This window comes from Rhinolophus sinicus, linkage group LG06 (genome assembly GCF_036562045.2).
Source record: "Rhinolophus sinicus isolate RSC01 linkage group LG06, ASM3656204v1, whole genome shotgun sequence".
NCBI lineage: Eukaryota > Metazoa > Chordata > Mammalia > Chiroptera > Rhinolophidae > Rhinolophus > Rhinolophus sinicus.
The window spans coordinates 131,640,948-131,663,371 of record NC_133756.1 but is presented as its reverse complement, the minus strand read 5'-3'; the positions used below and the strand labels follow the sequence as shown (position 1 = coordinate 131,663,371).

Sequence of the window (22,424 nt, the reverse complement as noted above, 5' to 3'; positions counted from 1 at the left end):
ACCATCAGCTCTAATGCGTCTTTTGGAGCAAAAATTAATATAAGACTCAGCCTCATTTTACTATAATATAAGACCGGGTCTTAATATAATATAATATAATATAATATAATATAATATAATATAATATAATATAATATATAATGTAATACCTGGTCTTATATTAATTTTTGCTCCAAAAGATGCATTAGAGCTGATGGTCTGGCTAGGTCTTACTTTTAGGGAAACACGGTAGGAGAATATGCTGTTTAGAAGCAAAAATAAAAGCAGTGTATTTCAAGGAGAGAATGGTCAGTATTAAATAAAACAATGGTTCTCAAAGTGCAGTCCCCAAGTCAACATTTCTGTGTCAAATAGGAAGTTCAGCAATACAGGCCCCAGACACTGAATCAGAGAAAGTCTGGAGGCGGGGCCCAGAAATCTGTGTTTTAACAAGCCCTAAAATCTGAGAACTCTTGATAATAGAGTTCAGTAAGAAGAGGAATAAAAAGTGTTCACTGAATTTGACAATTAAGAAGTCACTGACATCCTTTACGAAAGTACATCCCGTGAAGTGGTGCAGGCAAAGCCATAATCTTTCAGCTAGCAATGTCTGGGAAGTGAAGAGATTCCCCTTGCAACATGCCTGGGGGAAAAACCAAGGTCAAATTCTAATTTTTTTTCCCAGGTTTTCTTGAGACAAGAGTCTTTGCTAAGCTACTATGTTTCCCCAAAAATAAGACCTAGCTGGACAATCAGCTCTAATTCATCTTTTGGAACCAAAAATTAATATAAGACCCGGTCTCATTTTACTATAATAAGAGACAGAGTATAATATAACATAAAATAAAATAAAATATAATATAATATAATATAATATAATATAATATAATATAATATAATATAATAATACCGGGTCTTATATAAGACCGTGTCTTATATTAATTTTTGCTCCAAAAGACACATTAGAGCTGATTGTCCAGCTAGGTCTTATTTTGGGGGAAACAAGGTAATCTGGACCTGATTAAAACACCAGAATGTAACCTATTCTAAACCTTTGTGTAGCTTTCTGCTGTCCTCACATCATGATCAAAGCCCCTTATAATGATGTACTAGGCCCTGTCACCTAGCCCATGACTCTTTCCAACCTCATCTTTTAGCCAATCATGGGCTCCACTTCCCAGTATAGGTTCCAGCAAGAGTTGCTACTTCCAGTTTCCCACATATCTCTTATCTCTGTAACCTTGTATCTTGGCCTAAAACGCCTCCCAATCTCTTCCCTTTTGTCAGTCACAGCTTTACATACTGGCATAAGTTCTACCAAGAATGACTTCCCACCTTCCCCCATTTCTTCATACTGAATTATGTGTTTATCCTCTGTACATTCAAAATATATTATATAGTCAAATATACATTATATATCCTTTTTCTGGATGTTATTCTCCCTTGAAGGTTCTTTAAGGGCTTGAAATGAATCTCTTTTTTTTTTTTTTTTTTAAGGAGGGCACAGCTCACAGTGGCCCCTGTGGGAATCGAACCGGCAACCTTGGTGTTATTAGCACCACGCTTTTACCAACTGAGCTAACTGGCCACCCTGAATGTCATTTTTTTATCCCCAGTACTTAACTCAGTGTCTGGCATGCTCAAATGTTTGTTAAATAATTATTTAATTACATTTACCTTTATCTCCTCTATGTCTGCTTTCTGGAGCTTTTCTCTGAAATGACTGTCTGTTTCCAACACATCAATTACTTGCTTGAGATATTCATCATAATAAAGTCCAGTATCCTTCAAATTAAGAAACAAACAATAATGCTTCTGAAAGTTTTTCCTTCCCTGCATCTAAAGATCTCAATTCTAACGAAAGAAAGGAAAAAATAAATAAAAGAAACGTCTAACAAAATGGCATTGAGACATATCTAGTTTGATAGTTTGGACAAAGTTAAAAAGTTCAGATGAATAGTTGCAGAAATCATGTTTCAGGGATCAAACCAAAATCACGTTTTACTGTAACATAAAGGTAGAGTTTCTACATGGCTTAGACAATGAAGACTTTATTACTATTAGTCGGTTTTACTTCATTGTTACCTGTCTCTCCTCATTGCTATGTCTCTCCTTTGAATATAATACAATGTTTTCTTGGCTGGTTAGCTCTAAATTGGATATGTATTATAATTAATTATTCTATGCACTATTTAATACACTAACTGCATTAAGTAAACGTTGTCTAATATTAAACAACATATGCTCATCCAATATTTTTTTCACTGCTATATCACAAATAGCTTCCAGTTTTATAGCTAATAAATATTAGCAATAGTTTAGTTACAATTCTTCCCACAAGGTTATCATTATCATTTCACTTACTGGTGGTTCTATCTTTGCACTGTCCACAGGTTGAGTATTTTTTACTTTTGTCTTGTCTATATCTATAGGCACAGCTTCAAGAGCAACAAGTAGACATGTAACCAAGAGAAAACAATATTGTAGTAGGATGGTCCTCCACCTCATCTGAAATAAAGGTATAATTATAGTAAGGTCTTGAAACGAATTTTTAAACTATATATATGTGCATCCCCAAGCCACATTAAAAATATATTCAATTTCAGGAAGTTTAATATAACAAAAGAATTCTAGGAAAGGGCTTAAAATATAACAAAAAACATTTGAGACAGGTCACTAAAGAAAACCAGAGGAGAAATGCTTTTCAGCTAAAATTTAAAAGACAAACAAAATTTTAAAGTTTATATACGTATTATAAGAAAACATTCAGTTCATTATAAAAGCTGCAAATTAAGATGATAATGAGGGACTCAAAATTTTAAAAAATAAATAGCCCAAGTTTAAGAAAGGGAGAACTAAGGGAAAACTACATTTTTTTTTTCCATTAACATATTAGAGAGCCAAAATTATTTCTGGATAGGATATTTAATTAGCTTCAACCTAACTTTGAAAATAAGGTGCTCTACAAACATAAGTTGATTAAAAGAGACAAATAACTAAGCTACAAATATTCTCTTAACCTTTTAAACATTATTTTATCATAGCCAATAGTCATTTGCTAAAATTCTTTTTGGTCAATAATTTTTCAAACAAACAGGCTAATAAAATATCAAGCAGGATATAACAGGCTTGAAACAAAGGAGGAGTAACTATTGCTGGTCCCACAATATAATTCAAATTTTGGTTATTCAGTTTCCACTCCAGAATTAAAATGAATAGAAATCTCATATCTAATTGATTTTCTACACATAGACTCATGTTAGGGTTCAAGTCAAGAATAATTGTCTGACCATCAATCTGAGAAATGCATTATTTAACTCAGTCTCCCAAATTTAGCTGGCCATGGATTTTTTCATTTTTTTTTTTTATCCACAGAACACAATTTGGGAGAGTACATTGCCTTATTTTCACCACAACCCTAGGTCGTGTATAAGACAGTGACTCATTTTACAAATGAAGAAATCTCTTTTTTTTTTTTGAGATTTCATTGGGAAAGGGGAACAGGATTTTATTGGGGAACAGTGTGTACTTCCAGGACTTTTTTTTTTTTCCAAGTCAAGATGTCCTTTCAGCCTTAGTTGTGGAGGGCGCAGCTCAGCTCCAGGTCCAGTTGCTGTTGCTAGTTGTAGGAAGCACAGCCCACCATCCCTTGTGGGACTTGAGGAGTTGAACTGGTAACCTTATGGTTGAGAGCCCACTTGCCCATGTGGGAATTGAACCGGCAGCCTTCAGAGTTAGGAGCACGGAGCTCCAACCGCCTGAGCCACCGGGCCAGCCCTAAGAAACTTTTAATTAAAACAATTCACTCACAGAGCATTTTCTTGCATTAACAAAATCATCAGAACTTACATTTTAATGCTATAGAAATACTATGTCAAGTTTTTAACATCTTTCTTGAGATATAATTCACATAAAATTCACCCGTTTACGGCATAGGATTTGTCTATTCTGTAAAGATGCTCCTCAAAGTTTAGTTCTCAAACCTGAAGGATCAAATCACCTGAGAGCTTGTCCAAAATGCAAATTCTGAGGTCGCACCCACGACCTCTTGAATCAGAATCTCTGGGGTGGGGCCCAGGGATCTCTTTTAGTAAACTTTCCAGGTAAGTCTTACTTATGTCTGCTCAAGTCCAAGATTCACTCTTCTCTAGGTCACTAGTACCTCAATTGTTATCGAATAAATGTTTTTCATAATGAAATGTGTAGATGTTGACTCACTGAAGCTAAATAGGTTTTCATTTTTGCAAGACTTTCAGAATTTGTGATGGGCTATTATGCATTAAGAATCTCTAAAGAAAGATGGTTTGTTTCTCCACAGAATGTCTTCCCACCATGAATCATCTCCTCTTCCCACATTTATTTTTTTATAACAAAAATTTATTTCTCATTCATGTTTCATGCCCATTGCAGGTATGTATTTTGGTTTTTGTTTTTCTGAGATATAATTCACATGCCATAAATTTTACCCTTTTAAATTGTACAATTCAGTGTTTTAAGTATATTCACAAGGTTGTACAATTATCACCACTATTTAATTTTAGAACATTTTCATCACTCTAAAAAGTAACCCGATATCCATTAGCAGTCACTCCGCACTCCCCCATTCTCCCCACCCCTCGTAACCATTAACCTACTTTCAGTATGTATACCTTCGCCTGTTCTGGACATTTCATATAAATGGAAGCATACAGTATGTGGCCTTTTGTATCTGGCTTTCACTTAGCATTATGTTTTCAAGGTTCAACCATGTTGCTACATGAATCAGTATCTCATTCTTACAGCTGAATAAATATTCCATTGTACGGATATACCACATTTATCAATTTATCAACTGACAGACATTTTGAGTTGTTCCTACTTTTTTGGCTCATATGAATAATGCTACTATGAACATTTGGGTTCAACTTACTGTGTTAACATGTTTCCAATTCTTTTGGTTACATACCTAGGAGTAGAATTGCTGGGTCAATTTGGTAACTCCATGTTTAACTTTCTAGGAACTGCCACACTGTTTTCCACAGCGGCTGCGCCATTTTACATTCCCACCAGCAATATAAGAGGGTTCCAATTTCTCCACATTCTCAATGTTATTATCTATTATAGCCAACCTACTGGGTATAAAGTGGTATGTCACTGTGATTTTGATTTGCATTTTATTGGCTAATGAAGCTGAGCATCTTTTCACATTAACCTTTTTAAAAAAAAATAATTTAAAAGTATCATTGAGTTAGTTGTTTTCTAAAAAACTCTGAATTTAAACTTTTTTTTTTTTAAACATTGCAAGTCCCATGTGTCATTGCAAACAGAGGGGCCAAATGACTATTAAAAAGGATAATAGTTTTAAGTGTAATCATGGCTGAAAAACCCAAATTATGACTTAACTGCTCCAATCAATTTTGACGTCTTCTACACACACTTCTGGAACTTAATTTCATCTCCATGATTCCTAACATTGTACACATATAGTTAGAAAATGAATAATTGTTAAAATGTTTGAATAGTCTCTGATACACACGCAGAGAGTCAGCTCAGTGACGTACCTCTGTAACTTCACTTTTCAGACCTCATCAGGAACTGTGACTATCCCTTGATGGGGGCCACCCAGAGCTTAAAAGAATCTTTCCACTGTCTCTATTCCTAATGCTGTACTCCTAAAACAAACAAACAAACAAACAAACAAAACAATTTGGTAGGAATGCCTAAAATTATCATCCCTAAATTTTTATTTGGAACTCAATAAAGCATAGAAACATTAAAAAAAAAAAAAAAAAAGAATCTTTCACGTAGACTCCCCCCTCCACCCTCATTATCTCGTGTCCCTTAGGCTCCCCTCCTCCCACCATACAACACACATATATTAATTTATTGTTATGCAATTAATGAACAGTTCTGTCTCAGCAATTGGCAGCTACGTCATGTTTTAAAATACACTTTTTTTTTTAATGGAGTCTATCTTTACTTCAATACACAATAGAAGCCTGAGATTAATAAACATAAATTCTGGTTAAATCCAGCCTTGGAAGTGGAAATGCTTTATTAATTTGTCATTTCATTCTCTCACTCTTCAGCTAAGTCTACCATAAATAAGAAGGCAAGTCAAGAGAGGAATATGTTGGTACATATGAGTGTGTGTGTGTGTGTGTGTGTGTGTGTGTGTGTCCAGACAGCATCTCAAAGTGCCAATGTGACAAAAAGTCTCTGGACATCTACTCTAAAACACTGACTGAATTTATGGGTCATTAACTTATTATGAATAGCAACAGAAACCATCTATTGAGTGTTTACTATGTACAAAGCAGTGTGTTAAACCTTTTAAAAATATTAACCAATTTAGGGGCGGTCAGTTTGCTCAGTGGTTAGAATGCAGTGCTCCTAACACCAAGGTCACCGGTTTGATTCCCACATGGGCCAGTGAGCTGCACCCTCCACACCTAGATTGAAAACAACGACTTGACTTGGAGCTGATGGGTTCTGGAAAAACACACTGTTCCCCAATATTCCCCAATAAAAATTAAAATAAAAAAATATTAACCAATTTAACTCTTAATTCTGTGAAATATATATTATTATCTCCAATTTAAAGTACAGGAAACGAAGACTTAAAAACTTGATCTGGACCACAAAGGAGTAAATCGTAAAGCCAGAGTTGGAACCTGAGAATGATGGACTCCAAAGCCTCCATCTGCTTTTAAGCAGTGGTTCTCAAAGTGTGGTCCTTGGGCCAGCAGCAGCTTCACCTGGGAATGTGAGAAATGCACATTCTCAAGGCTTACTCCGGACCTTCTAAATCAGAAAATCTTTGAGGGGGTGAGGAGAAGCCTTATAGGTGATTCTGATTGAAAACATACTGCCTCCCTTTGCTCTATTATTCATGAACCTCCTGTATACAATGACAGAATAAGAGAATGCTTATCTGAACAGCAAATTTAAATCCTCAAGGAAAAGAAAAAAGGGTGCTATACCTAAGAATGAAACCAGAAGCCAAATGAGTCTGGGGCTTGTGCTGCCTGCGCCGCTCAGCCAATAGATCGACACAGGAGTTGGGTCCTAGAATAATTGTTTATTATCAGAGCACGGGTGGTTGAGAAGGCAGTAGGTTAACACCCCCCAAAACTGCTTTAACATTCTCAGACCTGCTTGGGGTTTTTAAGGGAAAATCTGGGCGTTCCTACAGATGCCACGTGACGGTTCCAGGGATCTGCATGGAGCCTTCCCTGTGGCCTCATGATTCTATGGTGGAGTCAGCAACCCAGAAACAGGGATGGGATTAGCCTGGTAGACCACTGAGATTGTGATCAATAAGCCTAAGGGTATTAATCAGAGTTTCAGGGTAATTTTCTAAAATAGGGAACTGGGTGGGACAGGGGACATTCCAAGCTTAAGCCACAGAAGGATTATCTATAGTTAAGCTATGGGTAGGTCAAGGAAAAGTGAGACCAGGGACATGGAGAGGCCTCTACAATAGGGGTACCAACCAGGCCCTGCTGCAAGAAGAGTAAGGCAAAATGCAATTTAGGTACTCGAAGTCCAGCTGCACCACTCACGTGCTGTGTGATCATGGGTCAATTAACTCCCCCTTCTTGTCTTCTCATTTCTTAACATAATGAAAATTTTTTTAAAGGGAATTTAACTAGACTTCAGTATTCTTTAAGCTCTTAAATTCTATTACCAGTTTATTCTTCTGAATAAAGTATATGTCTTTTCTGTTACATGATCAGAAACACAAATAAAATCTGCTGTATTCACACCAATTGTACGAAATTAAGTTATATGATTTCTAAATGTCTTTAAAGTAAATATTGCTTGTTCAGCCATCTTACAATTACATTGGTAGAGCAAGCAGAAGATCTGGGTGCTGGGATACAAAGAATACAAAAATCAACTACCAAAGAAAGTTCCTATCTAGATACAAAAACAAAAAAAAGGTGAAAAAAAGGTAAAGCCAGGAACATTTCACACTTTGGATACAGGGTGTGAGATGCTGTGACCTCTACTCCAACTTAGATCTTGACTCTGTGAAAGGAGAAAGTTCCTCTTTGATTTTAGGTTCAGAGATTATCAGACTTGCATTTCTTTTCTTTTTTTTTTTTATTGGGGAGACAATTGTTAGTAAAATTACATAGATTTCAGGTGTACAATTCTGTATTACATCATCTATAAATCCCATTGTGTGTTCACCACCCAGAGTCAGTTCTCCTTCCATCACCATATATTTGATGCCCCTTTACCCTCATCTCCCACCTCTCACCCCCCTTACCCTCTGGTAATCACTAAACTATTGTCTGTGTCTATGAGTTTTTGTTTCTCATTTGTTTGTCTTGTTCTTTTGTTGTTTTTGGTTTATATACCACATATCAGTGAAATCATATGGTTCTCTGCTTTTTTTGTCTGACTTATTTCACTTAACATTATACTTTCAAGATCCATCCATGTTGTCACAAATGTTCCTATATCATTTTTTCTTACCACTGAATAGTATTCCATTGTGTGTATATACCACAACTTCTTTATCCATTCATCTATCAAAGGACATTTTGGTTGTTTCCATGTCTTGGCCACCGTAAACAAAGCTGCAATGAACATTGGAGCACACGTCTTTATGTATAACTGTTTTCAGATTTTTGGGTAGATACCCAGGAGAGAGATTGCTGGGTCATATGGTAATTCTATTCGTAATTTTTTGAGGAGCCTCCACACTGCCTTCCATAATGGCTGCACCAGTCTGCATTCCACCAATAGTGTATGAGGGTTCCTTTTTCTCCACAGCCTCTCCAACACTTGTTACTATTTGTCTTGTTGATGATAGCCATTCTGACTGGGGTGAGGTGATATCTCATTGTGGTTTTGATTTGCATTTCTCTCATGATTAGTGATGTTGAACATTTTTTCATATGTCTATTTGCAGACTTGCATTTCATTCAAGCTAGATTTGTTTTTAACTTCTGCAAGAAGGAGATAATGAACTGTGACTGCCATTTCAAAACCAAAACCAGTTTTACTTTTTGATAACTTTAGAGGAAAAAAAACTGGGGGTTCCAGGAGACACTTGTTTGTTTTAAAATCCAATACAACAGAACTGATTAATAATAAATACAACCAGATGTAAAGGAACACATATTATATGATTCTGTTTATATCAAATGTCCAGAATAAGCAAATCCATAGAGAAAGAAAGTGGATTAATAGTTGCTTAGGACTGTTGGTGAGGGAAAGGGGGAATGAATGAAAAATAATTCCTAATGGTTATGGTGTTACTTTTGGGGGTAATGAAAATCTTCTAAAATTAGATAGTAGCGACAGGTGTACAACCTTGTGAATATACTAGGAACCCCTAAATTGTACTCATTAAAGGGGTAAATTTTATATGTGAATCATTTTCAAATTTTTTAAAAGTAATGAAAAATGAGGCAAAAATTCTGACCTTATAAAATAAAATGTGAACATTAAAAAAAAAACAAATAGAATTTACAAACCATCATTAACCTATAGAAGTACAGAACTAGCTATGCTCTGTAACTTTTCATAATTATCCAATTTTTATTTTCTTAATGATTTTTGTCTGCTTGTACTATCATTACTAGAAAGTAAGTTAAAATCTTGCAGTATGATTTTTGATTTATCTATTTTTCCTTAAAATGCTGTCAATTTATATTTAAACATTATGAGCCTATATTATTAAGTGTATACAAATTTAAGATTTTCTGGCTTTCTGGTGGATTTAATCTTTTACACATTTGAGTGACCTTTAAGCCCCAATTTGCCTTAAGGCCTATTTTGATAGTAATGTGGCTAAACCAGTTTTTCTTTTGATTAGTGTGTGGATACACAAACACACACACCTTTTTATCCAGCCTAACAATCTATGTCTTCTAACTGGCATATTTTCTCTTTTCATATTTGATCAAATTACTGATAATGTATTCAGTTCCAAGATGCACAATTCCTCAGTTTAACGTCTCAGAAATCAGAGTGTTTTTCAGTTTGTGGAATATTAAAGTTGTGGTTGAACAACTGGCAATAGAAACAAAATCTTTACTGCCTACACAGCACAAACTTTATCATTGCTATTCTACTGGCATAACTTCAGATTGAGTTTTTGCATTGTTGGTACTTCACAAATTTAGTTTAATCACCGCTTTAAAATGTCTTCAAAGGATTAACTTATGATTTGGATTGAGATGAAAAGTTATTTTGTAAACATAAAAATGTAGCACCTGACATGTGTGAAGCAAATATTTTACATTAAAGGAGTAACAGCAACTTTATATTTTCTTGGTTAGGAACAACTACGTAAGTGCTTTACCTGCCTTTAGATAGGAAGAGATCAACAAGCAGACAAAGCTGTTACTGAGATACAACAAGATACCCATGGGCAGCCAAACCCTGCAGATGAAGGCAGTAGAAACTGACAATGCCTCCAATTAATTAAAAAATGTATATGAAATAAAAGGGTAATTTGATGGATTCATGCATCGTTAAGGTAAATGTCAATTTGTCAGAAACTTCCTGTTAACACTGAACAGAAGTTGCATAACTTCCTCGTAATTTGAGGAAAAAACAAAGCTGAGTTTAATCGATAGGAAATGCTGAGAAAATCCTGAGGTTCTTTTTTACATAACTCAAAATGATACGTGAATGCTAAAGATGCTAGAGATTGACATCCTGAGAATGAGGTAGGAAATAGCACATCACTATAACACTATTATAAATGCCTATGGCCAAAAGTTCCTGACGTTAAATTTTAAACTACAAAATAATTTCCCAAAAATGTTACTGTAGCATAAAAAGGAGAGAGGGGTGGCAGGAAATAGATGATGGCTGAGCTCAAGGAAGACTGGCTAACTCTGTTTGAATGTCCAAGAGCCCTCCATAACCTGCCAAGTTCTTGATGTCTTCTGAGGCCATGTATCTGAATATTTAAAGAATCAGTTGCCTGAAAAGTAACAACTTGATGTTATTCCTGATGCCATCTCTAGAGAACTGGAAAACCTCAGTGTTTCAGCCAACAATCCATTGAAGGAGAAGTTGAGGAAAGAAGATGATCTTAAAATTGTCCATTATCAGCTTTTGAAAAGCACTAGCATCAAAGCTTGCAAAAGGAGTGTCAGAGGCTTGGAAGAAAATTTCAGGCAAATGGGCTTCAAGAAATTTCCAGAAGAAAATCACCCTCACTCTCCGCGTTAGAGAAAAACTTTCTTTGAGGAAAACACATTGACAAGTCTGAATCAAGAAAGTGTAGACCTCCATGCTCCTAACTCCGAAGGCTGCCAGTTCGATTCCCACATGGGCCAGTGGGCTCTCAACCACAAGGTTGCCAGTTCAACTCCTCGAGTTGCCAGTTCGAGGAATTGAACACGGCACCTTAAGCTGAGCTGCCACTGAGCTCCCAGATGGCTCAGTTGGTTGGAATGTGTCCTCTCAACCACAAGGTTGCCGGTTCGACTCCCGCAAGGGATGGTGGGCTGAGCCCCCTGCAACTAGAAACGGCAACTGGACCTGGAGCTGAGCTGCGCCCTCCACAACTAAGATTGAAAGGACAACAACTTGACTTGGGAAAAAGTCCTGGAAGTACACACTGTTCCCCAATAAAGTCCTGTTCCCCTTCCCCAATAAAATCTTTAAAAAAAAACTTAATAAACAGTCTAATAAAAAAAAAGAAAGTGTTTCAAAAGAATGAGACTATGAATGTGATAGTCTTAGAAACACCTTAATGAATTTATTTAATTTATAATTCCTTTCTACATGCACAGAAGTGATGTGAGAAAAATCTGTATGTCTAAATGAATCCGAAAAAGCACTTTCATTAAACATAAAATGAAATTGTAAGTGATAAAGCATAGTGTCATAGTTTGACTGGCAGTATCTTTTATATACAGTATATAATGATGTCTCAATGTCAGTGAAGTCTTAGTCAATGAAATACCATATCTTGAGTTTTAAATGTACCATCTTCTTTTAGGCTTTCTATTATCCTGCCTCTTTAATATTTACTTCCTCTCCTTTCTCGCCATTTTTTTGTCTTGTTTTTGATTGATGGAGAATTTTTAAAATACTTTTTCCCCTTTACTAGTTTCTAATCTTTTAGTGTTTGTTCTAGAAATAATTAGGACAATTAACTTACTTAAGTCTAAAGTTAAGTGCCACATTTACTCTACTTCTTAATAAGGCCTCAGTAAATGTTAACTGTTACCATAAAATAAATGGAAAATGTGCTAGCACATTAGGTAAAAAAGTGATGATGTAAAAATCTCTTTAAACACCAAAATAATGTCAAATGGACATAATCCCTACCCTCATAGGACTTTCAATCTAGTGTGGAAGGCAGCCTATTAATTGAATAGTTGCCATTTTTTTAAGAAAGCTTCTTATAAAGCAATGCACGGTATGATGCTTTTTCTGTTAATTAAAAAATCTTTAAAGGCATTTCAATGGTATTCAGCAAACAGACATTTTCAGTCAGGTGACTTGCAATGCTAAATGTCTCTTAAAAATAAACTAGGCTGTTTTTATACTCATAAGTCTCCTAATTATTTTGTTTATTAGGGGTCAATGGTTCTAGATTGAAAAAAAGAAAAAGGAAATCGAAGCACTGGTAGCAAAAGAATTACTGTACCTTGTCCCTAAGTAATACAAGTAAAAATTCAAAACCTTGCAAAAATACAAATATGCTTTGTAGAAATAAAATCTTAATTAGCTCCGTATCTTCCTTCTAAAGATTGACTGAATTTCCAGATTCCTCCCCCGCTCCAATTTCCACTCCCTGAATTTCCATTTCCTTTTCTTGAAACTTTATCTCAGATCACTTTCTTCACAGATGTAGTGGCAACTGAACCATTTCACATGACAAGTATAGGGTATATTCACATAATATTACAAAGAAAAGTCTGGAATGAAATAAAATATTGGTATACTTAAGTAAGTTAAGCCAGAGCTAGTAGTTAATTAAGAGGAAATTTCAAGACAGGTAACAGTTAAGTGGTTAAAAAAAACCACAACAACTTGTAACTAACAAGAAAGGCAAAAGTATACCTCATGTAACCATATTGAACTTAACTGTATCCTGAGATGGATTATACTTTTAAACATAAATTTACTTCTTAATGATTTACTTATGTGATACCCTTGGGATAACTTACCTGTCTTTCTGGTGCCTTGTATAAAGCAAGTGGCTCAAAAACTGTTACCTTTTTTTAACACATCCATAAATTGCACAACAAACATCTATAGCATTTATGGGTAATTAAAAAAATAAAACCAGAATAAATACCCAATCAAGACAGAAAGGCTTCTATAATGAATTCTGGGATAAAAGTTTAAAAAGACACCAAAAAAAAAAACAAAAAAAAACACACCACAATTTATTAGATAAAAGTTATTTCCTCCTGTAGACAAGGTCAGACTTAAAGCTCCGCCATGGCAAAGTCTGAAGCTTCTATTAAGTGGTTATCAGAGCACACAATTCGCAGAGATGAAAGAGAAAAAGATCCATACAGTGGCAGGGACTTCTATTTGCCTGCCAATATCCAAATCTTGACTTCCTCCTCAGTAACAAAAGCTCAGTTTTATTCAGGGTAGCCATGCATCCAGCTACATTTCCCTGCTTCCCTGGTAGCCTGAGCTGTGGTTCATGATCTCTCCCTAAAAGAAGAGGATACATCCTTCTTTGTTTTTGCCTTGCTGCCTGGAATTTGCCTGTGATGGTTAGAGCTCTGTCAACTATCTTGAACTAGGAGGATCAGCCACATCTTAAAGACAGGAGATCAAAGAACAGGAAAAAGCTTAGGTTCTTGATGACTTTATAAAGCTACTATATACCTAACCTAGACTGCCTACTGCAAGAATTATTTCACATGAAAAAATAAATATTGTGTGTTTAAGCCATCATTAAGTCTGTATTTCTTTCGTTTTTTTTTCTTTGCTTTCTTACCTGATCACTTACCTTCAGATAGGTAAAAAATTTTACCTCCTTTTTATAGATGAGGCAACTGAGATCCAGAGAGATAAGATGCCTTGCACAATATCAAATTAGTGAAGAGGTGGGTCTTGGCTCCGAGCTCAATGCTTTTTCATTGACTCTTAACAGGGTCTTGGCTCCAAGCTCAATGCTTTTTCAGTGCCTCTTAACAGGTTCTAAATGTAAAAAGAAAGAAAGAAAACACATTAAATATAAACATAAATTGGGGGCGGCCAGATGGCTCAGTTGGTTAGAGAGCGTGCTCTTAACAACAAGATTGCGGGTTCGATTCCCACATGGGATGGTGGGCCCTCTGCAACTAGACTTAAAAGGGTGACTGCACTTGGAGCTGAGTTGCGCCCTCCACAATTAGATTGAAGGACAATGTCTTGGAGCTGATGGGCCCTGGAGAAACACACTGTTACCCAATAAAAATTTTTAAAATATATACACAAACATATATTTAGCCTTACTACAGTGGTAATGGCACATGATAGTGTATGCATTTGTCACATTCTGTGAAAAAAGTATCAAGTGTTTATGATGTGGAAGAAGACTAAATTATATAATATTCCAATGGTGAGGGAAGAAAGATATATTAAATAAAGAGAATCAAAGACCAGAACAAGCAAGATATTGATTTGGTGTGCCCAGGTTTTACCGTATTGCTCCACTTTTAAATAAATTAGAAGTCCAACTAAAAGCTTACTTTGCTCAGCAATAAGACTTCAAGACATAGTGTTAAGTTTCTCATTAAATCCTCAATTGGAATCTTTCTTTACCCTTAACCACCACTTTTAAAAATTAACCTTGGCCCTAGTCTCAGTCACAGAAATCAGTAATAAAGCAAAACATCTCAAAGTCTATTTTGAAACCCTGCTACCTACTTGTAAAATACAAGGCAGTGAGCTCATGTACCAACTCACAGGGGAACAGAATCAATTATTTCTATGCTGTCTGTAAGAAAATAAGCAAACAACATATCTTCAAATTCTAAGGACATATACATTTTTCTTTTTATGGCATATTTATTATAAAATCTTATAAGCAGGAGAGTGATCAAATGCACGTTATATATGGCAAAGGCATATGACTTCTATTAACACAGCCTGGTCAACAATAAACAAACAGATGAATCCTAACCATTCCTGTTTACTAGAAAGCTACTTGCCTCTCTGAGTCTCAATTTTCCTATCTATGAAATTGAACTAATACTTCTTGATAAATTTTTGATTGGTTGAAACCAAGAATGAATACAATGTGAGTAACACAGTGTATGGCAATAGTAAATGCTCGATAAATATTAATGCCACTCCTGTCTTGGAAATGAAATAGCTATATATTAAAATAATAAAAATCTCTTCTGTAAACACCCCAAGTTGTAGAACTTATAAAGCAATACACCAGTTTGACATATAACCTTTAAATGTCATTTTTTGAAGGGCCACTTTAGAGCTCTCCTCTATGCATTGCCACAATCAAAATCCGGGTGCAGCCAATGAAAAGAATATGAGTAGTATATCCAACAAAAGATGAACATAATCTCTTCCTCCTGGGCATTAAAACAGACCTTTAGCAAGGCGCCCAGGTTTCTTCCTCCAAAGCCTGCCCTGAGCCAGAAAATCTGGGTTGCTTCTTCTTACTGTCAGGGTTATAATTCTAATAATGGAAAGGAGTGGGGTGGAGGAAAAGAAATGGCTACTGAGTTTCTCGATGGCAGCAGTGACAAGGACACCTGGCAACCTGATGTTCAATTCCATTTTTTCCCTTTGAAAATTAGAGTCAATGAGAAAGTGGGGTTCAAAATAATATAGTTGTATGACCAGCTGAGCTGGATTTCAACCCTTCCCTCTATCAGGATATTAGTATCAACGCTAGTGTCTCTGATGCTCATATCTGTAGAAAAGTACGTGAGTCAAGGACACCATCGCATGGTCTTTTTTCCCACTGAACAATCAGCTACAGTATCCTTGATAATAGGTTTATGAAAAGCAGATACTGTTGTTTATCTGTATCACTCAATAAACAAATTTATTAAAATTACAATGTCTTCATCATTTACACATACAATATGTCAAAAAGCTCTGCCAAAATAGAAGCATGCAACTGCTTTCTCAATCAGAGAATTCTGGGACCAGAAATGATCTCAGAGATGTTTTGGTTCAGACCCTACTTTTATAAAAGTTTATAAAACCCAGGGAAGTTAACTGACTTGGCCAAGATTATTTGGTAGAGCCAGAATTGAAACGTGGCCATCAAACTCTAATGAAGTATACTTTTCACCATATCATTTTAAAAATTTAGATTGCAAATCATTAAACTGATTGAGCTTTTTCCTTTTCCTAATAAATTATTTGAAATTGTTAGGAGCCTGTTTTTTTAAAGTCTATTAGCCAACTGCAAGTATTAAACATAAAAATAACAAATTTCTCCTTACCAGACCATCAATTATTTAGAAAAAGTTAATCATCTATCATGCCAAATATAGTCAACTCAATTACTCACAATGCTTAAAAGATTACCCACTTTAAGGATTATTTTCAATACATTTTAAAATCCTACACTTGATTCCTCCAGCTACCTGATACTTACAAAGGTATTTTGCACACCTAGGTCATCTAAATGGTCCTTAGAAAGTGGAAAGCAATTTAAATATTATTCTAAATAACACAAAATTGGTTTGGTACATCTATAGAGATATACACAACATATCTCAAAACAAAAGGATACTGGTATTAATCATGTTACTGATTTTCTATATTAGTGCTCATAATCAATAACTAGTGTTCTGAAAGGTACCCTCATTGCCTTAATTGTGCATTTTATATTACTGGTCTTTACAGACCACAAACCAACTGGGAAAAACCATGCTGAAAGGGTATATACAAAATGTGTGATATGAACAATAAGAACAATAAGTATCTCGGGAGATCAGAGAAATGTAAACATAATAGGACCTGGCCCTTGTAAAATGAATAAAATTAGGATACCGTGTTTCCCCCAAAATAAGACTTAGCAAGACCATCAGCTCTAATGCATCTTTTAGATCAAAAATTAACGTAAGACCCAGTCTTACAGTAAAATAAGACTGGGTATAATATAATATAACATAATATAATACTGGGTCTTATATTAATTTTTGCTCCAAAGGATGCATTAGAGCTGATGGTCCAACTAGGTCTTATTTTCGGGGAAACACAGTAGATGCTGAAGAACAGCATGAGTAAACACAAAGAGACAGAAATGAATTTTTCACTCATGCTAGAAAGTCGGACCAGATCATAGAGAGTTTAAAGACCAAGATGAGAAATAAAAGTTTCTGTGTTCCCCCAAATAACAAGTGATATTTTTTGAGATTTAATTTCTAATTCTAAATGTCCATGTTTGTTTGTTTGTTTAAATTCTTGACCCTACTAATTGAGGGATGTTTGTTGAAACATTTGTTGAACTTGTTCAAGTTCTATAAAACAAGAACTCACACTCAGCTTAAATCAGGACGAATTCTAGGACAATTTCTATTAGTGAGAGGCAAGATGCATGCTAGAATCTGGAATATTGCCTGACTCTAATTATTTAATAGAATTCACCAAGAAAGGCCTTTAAAAAACAGAAAATGTAAATAGGTTGTTGTAAAAAAAAAAAAAAAAAAAAAAAAGCCATAGGTATTCTGATCCAAATCTATTATACCACTAGTCATATATTACTTTTAAAGAATTCCTTAAATCAACTGACTCATTAATTCTTTCCATTCTTATAGGTAAAGTCCACAATACCCTTCAAACATAATCGACTATCAGAAACATTTGCGTTTAAATTTGCTCTCTCTCCACCTCTAAAACAAGGTAATATATCGGTTGGTGTTCATATTCATCCACGGATTTAATAGCCTTAATTGTGTAAAATGTACATTATCCGATTTAGGAGTTTACTGAACAGCACCAGCCACAACAATAACCCCATCTGCTCACTGAGTTCCCACTTGGCAGGTGTAAAAGCAAAGTGCCATCTTTCGCATACTCCGAAACAGAAAGAGCTCAGCTCACAACCAATGATTTGTCACTTACGGGAAAACGATACCATAACTGACTCGAACTTTTCCCTCTAAGTGTCAGGGGTCGCCGGCCTAACAGAAAAAGCAGAAGAGCAGGATTCACCAGCCTAGCTTTGCTCGACGGCAAAAGGGGTGGTAAGCATCAGCCGGGAATTGGTGGGTGTACCCTCCTCATCAGTTGGCACCTCCCTCACGCATCGACCTGCCAAAGCCGGGCTGGAACCCTGCCCCGGTCTCGTCCTGCACCCACCCCCGCCTGCTCCCCGCCAAAAGCCTGCCATTTTCATTGACCCCGAAGAAAGCTTGGGTGCCCTGCAGCGAGTGGAGCGGAGAAAGGCACCCCGCGCTTCAGGCTCGAGCTGGAAGCCCCCTTCCACCCGTGCCCGCCCACTGTGCGGTGCCCGCCCACTGTGCGGCCCCCGCCATCCTCACTGCCCGGGCAGGGCAGAGGAAGACCTGAGTCTTTTCTCAGGACCTGCCTCAGCCTCCCGCCGTACTGATCCGTACCCACCTCGAGGGCCTCATCTAGTCCGTCTCCGCGAGCGAGGCTCCTGCTGAATACTTGCGGTTCACAGACTTGTCTTTCCTGCCTGCAGCCAGCGGCTTTGCTTGGCAGCTCTGCTCAAAGCGCGCTCCCGCCACCTCGCTGCAATGGTGACAGCCCCGCCCCTCCCCAGAAGTTTTTGATTGGTCTGACTGGGATCTCGGAAGGCGCTGATTGGTGGGGGCGGGCTGGGAGGCGGGTGGTACCAAGAGCCAACACTAAGGAGCCCGGGGGAGGCTGAGCCAAGAGGGACGTGGCGCTCTGCAACGCGGAGCCGCGCCCCTTCCTTCTTTAGCTTTCCTGGAGAAGCCTGTGGAGCTGGGTTTGGGCGGGTGAGGTGCTGTCCGGGACCTGGACCCAGATATCACTTCCCCCCTTGGCCGCTGGCCAGCGCCGGCAACGCCCAGACGGGTCAGAGACAGGCTGTCAGGCCCATTTTCGTCGGTAGGCCTCGCTTGGATCAACACCCCCGGCCCTCCTCCATGGCTAGTCTCCTACTCGTATTTGCAACTTCACCCGCGTCATGCTGGGCGCTTGGCCACTGTGGCTTATCTAGTTTTTACTGCACCGTCTCTCACACTCACATACAGACATATCTTTTATCTCTACACCCACCCCTCATAGACCCGAGACATCTACTCCACAACCTTCACTTCAAAGATGGGGAAACTGAGGCTCAACGATATCTGTGGCTCGAGGGTTAGAGAAGCTCTCGCAGCCCCCAGGCTGGTTTCGAAGCTTAATTAAGTCTGCTAAATAATAGCATCCCTCTGATCCTCAGTTTTCTCCCTTGTGAAAAAGGGTATCATCTACCTCACAGTTGTTAGCAAAGATTAGATGAGATAACATTCCAGAAAACCAGTACAGAACCTGATGCATATGTTAGTAATGGTAGCTTTTTATCAGGAGATAATAGAGGGTAGTAGCTTAGTGCACCAATTTGGAGCTAAACTGCCTGTGTTGCAAAACCGGACTCTGCTTATCGCAAACCAACTCCATGACTGGGGGCAAGTTACTTAAGCGCTCTGTACCTCAGTTTCCTTGTTTGTAAAATAGAGACAATAATACTACCCTCCTTACAGCATTTCAATTTAACAGACAAGTGAGTGGCACGTAGTGCTCAGTAAATGTTAGCTATGCTCACCGTTAGTGGTTGAGCTAGGACAATAATTCAGGTCTCTGGATTCCAAGACCAGCATTCTTTATCCTTACATACTTCTCCCAAAACACGTATCCATTTTCGTTAAATCAAAATCTCAAACTATCTCCATCATGAAAGTCCTGGAATGTTGTGACTCTATCTCCCCTGAAGGCTTCCTAGTGGAGACAAATGTAAGGATAATAATATTCAGTTCTCATGGATGGATTGAAGAGTAAAAGCAGTAGAGAAAGAAACGACATTCAAGAGGTTATGGTGTAGGAGCAGTAAATTTCAATTTGAAAAACATGAGAATTATTACTTGAGTATTGGTTACGTATCATTAGTAACCGATGTTAGCGTAAGATCAGGGGATACTGATCTTACTACCACATCCCAACACTGGAAAACACTAAAGTGAATAATACATTAAAGGCAGGAACTATCTTCCACATTTTATTACCTGTTATCTACCACAGAGCCAAACACACAGTGCCTGATCAGGAACGAAAGTTTAGGATAGACCCTCTAATAGATTATTATCTGATAATAAGCTATCTTAATTATTTATAGTAATCCAGTGGAGATGAAGAATGGAAACTGAAGAGATTGGATTAGTCCAACAATACAAGGAAAGGAAAAGGTTAATGAGCACTAGCTTGGTGACTAAGATACCGGCATTATCCTCAGCAATATTCTGGGGTGAAGGAAAAAGAAAACAAGGAAGACAGGGCAAACAAATAGCAAGATGAAGGATTAGGAGAAATCACTAAGGAAAATACTTCAGAATGTCATGTGCATATAAAGCAGGCGAGAGCATCTCTTATACTAATAAAGATTGTTCTGTGATAGGGAAAAATAGGAATGTTGATAAAGAGCCCCGGAAACATCCTATGATCTGAGGGACTTACGAGGAAATGTCACTTCACTTAATAGGTAAAACCTGAAATTTGGGGGTTTAGCTCTGATGGAAATACTCCTGATGGGGATGAGGACTGAAGAATATACCTACTACATTGTACAAGGGAAAAAACAAGACTTTGGAGTCAGAACTGGATCCCAGCTTCGCCTGGGTTAAAAACCCAGCTCCACCTTTATTAGCTGAATGTCCTCTGGCAAGTTTTTAACCTTTCTCCTTAGCATAATTTCCCCATCTCTAACATGGAGGCAATAATAGTTCCCACCTCACAGAGTTGTGAGGATTAAATGAGTTTTTATAAATAAAGCAGAGCAATGCCTGGCACACAGTAAGTGTTATATTAACGTTTGATAAAACACTGGTCTTAGTTTCTCCTTCTATAATCTGGGATCATAATACTGAGCTTACTGTAAGGATTCAAATGATGTATGTAAAGTGTTATGTGATGCTCAATAACTATTATTTCCCTTCCCCTCCACCCATCACCCCCCTGCCACCCCATAGCCTATTACCTTTGAACCCCTCTCTGATTATCAATGCCACTGCCACCAAGGGGCTATTTCTCAACCTGGTCTAAGCAAGGATAAAATATCTTTCCTAGATTTCCCTTGGCTCAGCTGAGAAGCTCAAAACGAGATTTACTGGAGGGGAGGAGAAAATAAAAGGGAAACAAGTCCAGAAAACCAGCTGATGTAAAGCCTATCCCCATATTACATCTCTTGGTATTCTAGGGGGAAAATGTGTGTGTGTGTGTGTGTGTGTGTGTATACACATATATATTTAATATATATTATATATTATATGTAGAGAGATATATATACATGGTGTCAAGGAGATGCTGGCTATTTAATAATTTTGTCTTCTGGCTATTTAATACTTCATTTTGTCCCCTTGTCTTTTCTTGGATCCCACAGAAAATCAACCAGTCAAGTTCTTCATTGTGCTGAGAAGAGGGGAGAGGGAAGCAGGAGTACATATTTGCAAGAGACAGTAAGTAGTCAGAAATAGAGAAAACAATATATACTCTACATGAGAACCAACACTTACTAGTTTTATTAAGGTCTAGATCAGGGGTCAGTAAATAAATCAACCTACTGCCTATTTTTGTAAATACTTTTATTGCAACACAGTCACATTCAACAGGCATACTCATTTGTTTATGCGTTTTCTCTGGTTGCTTTTGTACTACAGTGACAGGTTGACTGGTTGTGACAGAGCCTGTATGGCCCTGAAAACTGAAAATATTTACTACCTGGCTCTTTACAGAAAAAAATTTGCTAATCCCTGATCTATATTTGCCCAGAATCACATTTTCAGTATACCCAGTGCAAAAATTTTCACCTTCATCAAATCCTCTAATCCATTGCTTCTCAAACTTTAATGTGCATGTAAGATCACCTGGGGGTCTTGTGAAAATGCAGATTCTGATTCAGCAGATCTGCAATGAGGCCTGAGATTCTGCATTTCTAACAAACTCTAGATTGACACCAAAATCAACTTGATCCATCCCATCAGGTTTTTTTCTTTTCTTTTTTTCAATTGAGATATAATTGACATACAACATTAGTATCAGGTATACAACATAATGTTTCAATATTACATAATCGATATGTTTGTGTTGCAAAATGATCACCACACTAAGCCTAGTTAACATCTATCACCACACATAGTTATAAATTTTTTTCTTTTTTCTTTTTTTTTGTAGATTTAATTTCTAACTTTTTTAATGGAGAAACATTGTTTTTTCTCATTTTTTTTAAATTGGGGAATATTGGGGAACAGTGTGTTTTTCCAGGACCCATCAGGTCCAGGTCAAGTCGTTGTTTTTCAGTCTAGTTG

At 37.0% G+C, this 22,424-nt stretch overlaps 1 protein-coding gene across 4 annotated transcripts in view; it reads right to left on the bottom strand.

Moving 5' to 3' along the window:
* NUCB2 (nucleobindin 2) overlaps window positions 1-18,644 on the bottom strand; it is a 35,107-nt gene extending 16,463 nt beyond the window's left edge. The window contains exons 1-5 of one of the 4 annotated variants that reach the window (XM_074336078.1): window positions 18,496-18,644; window positions 13,907-14,109; window positions 5,520-5,630; window positions 2,344-2,487; window positions 1,657-1,764 (exon numbers count right to left, since the gene is read on the bottom strand). In XM_074336078.1, the coding sequence (XP_074192179.1) occupies window positions 1,657-1,764; window positions 2,344-2,487 (252 nt within the window). In that variant the 5' untranslated portion in view covers window positions 5,520-5,630; window positions 13,907-14,109; window positions 18,496-18,644. The remainder of the gene's footprint in view (window positions 1-1,656; window positions 1,765-2,343; window positions 2,488-5,519; window positions 5,631-13,906; window positions 14,110-18,495) is intronic. The other 3 variants (XM_019746658.2, XM_074336079.1, XM_019746657.2) reach the window with 3 other exon arrangements.
* Between the last annotated feature and the right edge of the window lie 3,780 nt (window positions 18,645-22,424).